General features: G+C 40.2%; 1 protein-coding gene across 1 annotated transcript; it reads left to right on the top strand.

Moving 5' to 3' along the window:
- Positions 1 to 6,457: 6,457 nt before the first annotated feature.
- LOC149161161 (secreted RxLR effector protein 78-like) lies at positions 6,458 to 7,042 on the top strand. The gene has a single exon (XM_089434793.1). It carries the CDS (start codon positions 6,458 to 6,460, stop codon positions 7,040 to 7,042), a length of 585 nt encoding a protein of 194 aa, XP_089290919.1.
- The last annotated feature ends 589 nt before the right edge of the window (positions 7,043 to 7,631 follow it).

The following is a 7,631-nucleotide window of genomic DNA, read 5'->3' as shown; positions in this document are numbered from 1 at the left end:
TATAAAATGCAGGCTATATACACAACTACCATTTAAAAAACTGTTTTGAATTTTCAAATCTATGTCCAATCACTATCATAAACGCATTGAAATACAACTTCATGCACTTTGCACATGGAAATATAACAACGTTGAATCAACAAAGTACACCAAAGTATGAATACCTCAAAACTTGGTTTTATTACTCCTTTAATAAAACAAACGTAAAGCTCCAGTACTAGGGATCATGGCTCCTACAAAGCGCCCTGATACAAGACACTAGTATACGCATTATACACTAGGGCTTGAGGTCTGTCCTTTGATCCTCAATCTGCCCAAAGAACAAAGACAAAAAATAACAAACTTGCTGACGTAAATCCTTCAACAACACTCCTTTCAACCCTTTTTTGTCACCGACACCGAGCAGTCCTTTGCCTCCTTTACTTACAGAGAAATTTGCTCCTTTAAAGTCTCTTCACACCAGCTGCTCACAAGAACTTTTGTCCTTTAAATCTCTTGCACAATCAGCCCTAAACTAACAGCTACTCACAGTGGTCTTTGTCCTTTAGGATCATTGTACAATTAGCCCTCAAACAGCTGTCCAAACCCTCCTTTGTTGAACAGACTTCAGTAGTTCACCTCAGCAACCAATCAAGCTCACACACTGTCCAGTTGACCTTACCCACGGCCTCTGTTCCAAGTCTGAGGTAATTTCAGCGTCTTCTAAGGCTCTGCCAAGACACATAAACCCTGCACAATTTCCCAAGCAACTTCACCCTCCACGGGAGGACATCTGAGGCTAATTCATCCTCTTTCCAGGGCCCTTCTCCTTGTGCAGAGAACAAAGACAGACCTTCAAACAGAATTGTTGCTTCTCAACTCAGCCTGGACAGAACCCTATATAGGGCACAAAACTCACAGAAACTTCGTCCTTTGCTAGGTCAAACTCGGCCTCTTTCTAACACAAACAGACCATAACCTTCCCTCCTCTTCAAGCTGCGGACCCTGTTGAGGTTCTGCGCCTTCCTTAGCTCGTAATGCTTCTTGAGATGGTTGCTATGATGTGGTGAGACCTCTCCTAGGTCTCCTTTATTTATATCTCTCCATTGTTGCCTTCAGGTGCTCCCTTTAGTGCATCAAAGCACTCTTTTACCACAAATAAAATAAACAAAGACTAACCCCACAATATTGGCTCTAAAACCCACCACTTGGTTATTCTGTTCACAAAAGTTCATTTCAATAGGTCAATTTCTTACAAATCTAATATCCCAATCTTTGTGGAAGTACTTCTCAAACTACGCGTTTCAACATTTTAAATAATTAATAAATATAAATTTTTACGCATGAAGTTATAAATAAAAATAAGAATACTACATAGTATTTTGAATTTTCTATTATTTATGAGAAATTAAAAAATTATAATATCTTAACCTCACCAATTACAAGTATATTGTTGACCTAATGCCATTACCATAGAATTATATGATAGTCTATGTTACAGGGTATCTTAGCCATTATTACAAAATAAATTATATATTAGTCATTGTTTTCCAGCGAAGCAGAAGGACTATAGGGATCACTTGCTCTATTGATGGCTATTAATTTGTTTTTTAATTAAAAATTTGTTTTATTAATTAATATTTAACCAAAGTAATAAGGGGTTGTTTTTTAGTGTTACTTTTAAAAAAAAATTGTACTAGAATTTGGTGAAAAAAATTGAAGTGAAATCTTGATTTGTGTTATTTTGGTTTTTTTTATTGTATATGGATTCAACGCTCTGGAGAAACCCTAGGCACTCCGATTGTGCAGGGGTTACCCATCAAACTTGTGATTTCAATCAATTCCTGTTAGATTTTGGAGAAATTAGACCGAAAAACCCACTCAAAAAACTTCCAATAAATGACACTAAAAACAACTCGAAATTATAATAACAAAACAATTATATAAAAAAAAAATTAAAATCTATTCTTTCGATTTCTATTGGAGATAAAGATTCGAGGTTTGGTGAATGATCAACACTCTAACTTTGATATGAAAAATCCTCCACATCGAAAATCTCAAAGGGTTGAGGGAGCGCAGCTATCGAGCACAAGAGTGATGATCAGTGTCCGCCAACTGGGAAGGTAGATGGAGGATGCTCGGCCTATCAACCATGAGAACAGGTAATATCAAATTCATGTTTCTGTTACCAGCCTCAATCTTATTCTTCGACACCTTCCATAGCCGATACTTGTCTCAAGAGCCGTATGCATGGTTTCGACTCAGTCACATTATCTGCTGAATGAGTTTCTGTTTTTCGGGTTAGACCTCCTCTCTTTGGGTGGATTTCCACTTGTTCTTTCTGACAGAGGAAGCTCATTCCTCTCCCTCGTGTACTCCTTACACAATGGTTGGGTATCAAAGTTTTCAACCTCCCTCTGTTTTCATTTCCTCTTTCGTTCCTTGTGGCATTGCTCTGGCTGGTTTTGGCTTTTTGTTGGATAAAGGAGTCTTTTCGTTCGCTGAACATCACCTGCTCCCTGCACTCGGCATGTTTGCGGCTCCAGGCGTGTTAATTTTATCCATCTTTTTCTGTGTTTGTTCATCCTTAAAAAAGAGTAATGTAGTTTCTAGTAAATAGAATGCAGAGTAGAGTAAATCGTCTTCCTGTTTTCAGTTTAGTTTTGGGATAATTGGATATGGAATTAAAAGAGATACAGAGTTCTGGTTATTGGTTGCTAATTATGCCTCAGTTTTGGGTGGTGTATTAAACGCTCTCATGTTAGATTATTCATCCTCATTCTGGGCTTCGCTGTTAAGTTTAAAGTTAGATAATTATATCGTCATTTCTAAGCCCTGCTCAGATGTCCGTTTTAAACTAGGGCATTGGTGGTGTGCCTGCGCGGTTTATTGTTGTTGTTTAGTCTGCCCAGAGGATCCTTTGTAAGTTATTTCTGAATGACTAGATATTACAGCCTATCTTCAATCTAGTAAAAGGATTTCTCCAGATTTCTGTCTTTCTTTCTTGATCTGGAGCTTGGAATTAATGAATCCTGGGTCTCTGGTTTCTCCAGCCCGGAAAAATCCGCCGGCGGTTTCGGAATTGGGTTAAGGTACAAAGCCTTAATTCCGGGAATTGATTTTTTATCTAATTCTGATTTGCCTACTTAATTCGGTAGGGGGATAGAGTTATTTCCAGATTAATGTGGGCCGCCGCTTTTCAAATCATCACATCTCCTGACGAGCTTATTGCTCATGCTTGCGTCAGCTTTCCTTTATGGTGGTGGACAGGTGGTCTCCCCTTCTAAATATCTTCCTTTGGATTTATCGCCGGATTGTTTCTCGAGTCATCCTCTGACAGCTCCGTGATCTGAATCCTTATCCTTTGAGATTTGAACCCAGTTTCTTTGGGTTTTATGACCGTATGATCCGATAATTATTTTGTTGGATTTTTAGTACTGCATATAACAGAGCTAGGTGGCTTTTCGGGAATGGAGTGTCCATCTGACTCATCTGCCTTGGAAGCCATGGTCCACGCAGCCATTCAGGCGGAGACCGCACATGACAATGCCAAGTTGTCCTGTGAGTGGCGCTCCACGCTGGAGGATATGTTAATTCTCCCTTCGGTCCCTCGCGATACGCGTGCTCTTCAAGATGGAAATCCAATCTCCAAATCAAAGGGAAAGACTTCTTCCGCCTCACTGCTTTGTCCTCTGAAAAATTCTAAACCTGTTAAACTGGCTCCTCCTCTTGCGGCGATTAAGCTTGAAAGTGTGACTTTGTCTGAACGCATCGATAGTCTTCAGGATTTTGCGTTAGTTGGACGTTGGCATTTCCCAGAAATGGAGGACGCCAATATGAGAGTTTGGCTTCAAAAGCATTGGAAGCCTTTGATAGGATATGTTCCTATCGTTGCTAGATTGCTCAAAGAATGGTATTGCTTCCACTTCCTAAGCTCCTCTAATCTGGAATCCATTTTAAATCATCAATGGGTCTCGGGGAGAAGTTTCCTAGCTCTTCATAGGTAGTATTTGGGCTATAATCCGCTAAAAAATAAGCCCACCAACAACTTAATATGGGTAAAACTGTGAGGTCTTCCTCTGGAGCTATGGTCCAAAGAAACTCTAGCGGAGATAGGGAATGCTATTGTTAGGTGTTTGTATGTTGATCCGAGATGTTTGGGTGAGAAGGACAAGTGTGTCACTTGGATTCTCATTGACAAATCTTTCAGGGGAGGTTTCCCGAACCATATTGACATTTCCTGGGGGGACATCAAAATCTGTGAGAGGCTGGATTTCTAGGGAATCCCCTTTCGATGCTCAGCTTGCCACCGGACAGGTCATTTATTCAGAAATTGCCCGAGGTTAGTTTCAAAAGACCGAAAGCAGCAGGGTCTTTCTCATTTTGGGAAAAAATTCTACAGGAGGAAATGTCCTTCCCCTGAATCAGAGAGATTTCCATCTAAAAATTCTGTGTCTCCTTTGCAAAATGTCCAGTCTAGGATCCCTCTAGAAGGTGATCACCAAACCCAACCCAAATCCTTGTCACCGTTAAATGCTATATCTCCTTCTATGCCGCCGCTGGAACCTGCCTCTGATTTCGAGGTCCCTCTTCCCCCCTGATCCTCTTCCTCCCATCTTCCCCAAAAAGGAAACCCTTGTGGTTTCTTCCTCATTCCCGTCTCCAAAGAAGATTATCTCCCCGAGATGGAAAGGGAAGGCACCTCTGATCTCGGCTACTCCTGCAAACTCCCCATCATCTTCCCCGTCAAATTCCATAGGTCATGATTTAGACTATCTTTTAAATAAGAACTTGATGGACCTCAAACCGCTTACTATTCACAAGCCTGGAAAGCCCTCGTCTCCTCGCATCAGCCCTGATTCTGCTTGCAATATAACAGTGAGGAGGAAGAACAATAGCGGCAGCAGACACTTCAGGGGAAGGGGAGACGAAGCTGGTAGGGGTATTCGGAATTTGTCCCTTATATATGTCCCAGTTATTGATATGACAGATGATTGGCCCCTTAGAGCAAGCAAGGCCGAAAAATCTTCAAAATGAATTTTGCTCTATCTATGAATATTAGAGGTCTGGGGGCAGACCAAATTTTTTTGGCTTTAAGGGACCTTTTCCGTACAGTAATTCACAAAATCATTTTGATTCAGGAGACCATGCATGATTCATCTGTTGCAATTTCTTATTTTAGAAAGATGTTTCCTTTATGGCACATATCGGCAGTAGATGCAGTTGGCCTCTCGGGGGGTCTGGCAGTGTTATGGGATCCCGATTGGATTCAGGCAAAGGCATATCGTTGTATGGCTGGCATTCTTATCGCGGCTCATCTAAGGGGTCATAGAAATCCAATTAATATTCTTAATATGTATGCGCCCTACAAGAGCAGACAGTCATTTTGGGATAAACTGTTCGAATCAGAAATTCTTGACATTGATTTTTTGCTGATTGCAGGAGATCTAAATGTCTCGTTGAGTATGGAGGAAATTTGGGGTGCAAAGAAAAAATCAGACCCGATTGCTGATAGAATAAAAAATGAACTTTTATGCAGGAACTTTTTTGACATCTTTCCATCAAAAATGATGCCGACGTGGGAAAATGGGAGATCTGAAAGTGCTTATATAGCGAAAAGGCTGGATAGATTTATCCTCCATGACAGCTTAATTGAAGAGATGGGCATGCCTTTCTCATCAATTGAGAATGTTTTTATCTCTGATCACAGGCCGATTATTCTAGGGTGGAGAGAAAAGGGTTTTAGAAAGGGATGCTCTTTCAAATTCAACAGAACAAGTCTTGAGGACCCGGTCTTTAATGAGGTGATAACTCAGTGTTGGAAGGAGATTTCAGAAAAATCCTTTCCTTGTTGTATGACCTTCAGGGATAAAATGGATGCAATTAGAAAAGTGGCAAAGGAATGGCAGTTTCAAAAAAGACAAATGAGCAGAAAGTCTCTCCGGGAGATTCAAATAGAGTTGGACAATATTATGGTATCCATGAATGATAAACAACCCTCTTTTGAGATGAGATGTCAGATAAAGGAGCTGCAGAGGAAGAAGCAAACGATTCTGGAACAGGAAGAAGCTTGCTGGAGACTAAAGAGTAGGGTGATCTGGCTTAGGGAGGGAGATAAAAATACAAAAAAATTTCATAAATATGCGAGCGCCAGACGAGCTAAGAATTCTATATGGAAGTTAAAGGACGAAAATGGAGTTTTCCTTTATGCCCATCAGGATATTACAAAGGAGGCTATTAGATTTTTTGAAAATCAGTACAAGAAATCTGAAAATTGCAGGATACAGGATATTCTGTGGGGCATAGAATTATTTCCCCAGATGTTTGATGATGAATTAAATGAAAAAAAAATTCAGCCGATTTTGCACAAGGAGCTTTTGGCGTCTATGAAGTCTTTTAAAAGGGACAAAAGCCCGGGTCCAGACGGCTGGACAATTGAATTCTTTATTCACTTTTTTGAAAAGATGATCTGCTAAGAATGGTGGAGGCCACAAAGTCCGGTAGTATAAACAATAAAATTTCATCAACTCTTATAGCATTGATTCCAAAAAAGAATGATGTTGTATCCCTTCAGGACTATCGGCCAATTTCATGGTGTAACATTTCGTTCAAGATAATGTCTAAAATTATTGTTGAAAGAATCAAAGGAACTCTTTCTGAGTTTATATCTAAAGACCATCATGCTTTTCTTAGAGGGAGGACCATTCTGGACGCGGTTGCTTCTACACAGGAAGGTTTGTTTGCCATACATTCAAGAAAGAGTGAAGACATCATCTTCAAAATTGATCTTCGTAAGGCATATGACTGCCTGGACTGGAGTTTTATTAGATGTTTGCTTGCTAAGATTGGGTTGAGGCCCAATATGATTAACTGGGTCATGGCTTGTATAGAAGGGGTGAACTATGCTATTATTATTAATGGAATCCCTTCGTCCTTTTTCCTGGCAGCCAGGGGTCTCCGCCAGGGATGCCCCTTATCGCCATTGATTTTCATTCTGGCGATGAACACGCTCAGCCTCCATATCAACAAAGCAGTAGCAGAAAAAAGACGCTGCCCTTTATAATTTGCAGGAACATCTCTATCTCCCATAACCTTTTTGTTGATGATATTATCTTGTTTGGCATGTTATGTAGGTTTACATGGACTTGCTTTTATGATATCCTCAGAAATTTTCAGAAGGCTTCTAGTCTGCAAATAAACAAGGAAAAATCTATCTTTTATCATAATGAAATCAGTCAAGAAGCGGTGGACTCGTTATCAACCTTGTTTGGCGTGAAGTCCCACTCAATCAAACAGGGAATTAAATACTTGGGGTTCCAAGGCTTCTGGTCTGCAAATAAACAAGGAAAAATCTATCTTTTATCATAATGAAATCAGTCAAGAAGCGGTGGACTCGTTATCAACCTTGTTTGGCGTGAAGTCCCACTCAATCAAACAGGGAATTAAATACTTGGGGTTCCAGCTTAAAGCAAATGGCTATTCCAAAAAGGACTGGCAGTGGATTATTGATAGATATCACAGAAAGATTTCATTGTGGGAATTCCGATGTCTTTCTCTGGCGGGCAGAGTCATTCTGGCTCAATCTGTGCTGAACTCGTTAGCTATATACTGGGCCCACTTGTTCTTCCTTCTTGCTAGCGTTATTAAAAAAA

The sequence above is a fragment of the Pinus tabuliformis genome, chromosome 5_2, assembly GCF_031772625.1.
Source record: "Pinus tabuliformis cultivar Carrire ecotype Pingquan chromosome 5_2, CPIR1, whole genome shotgun sequence".
NCBI classification, from domain to species: Eukaryota; Viridiplantae; Streptophyta; class Pinopsida; order Pinales; family Pinaceae; genus Pinus; species Pinus tabuliformis.
Note: the sequence above shows the minus strand (reverse complement) of the source record. Positions and strands in the feature narration are given on the sequence as shown.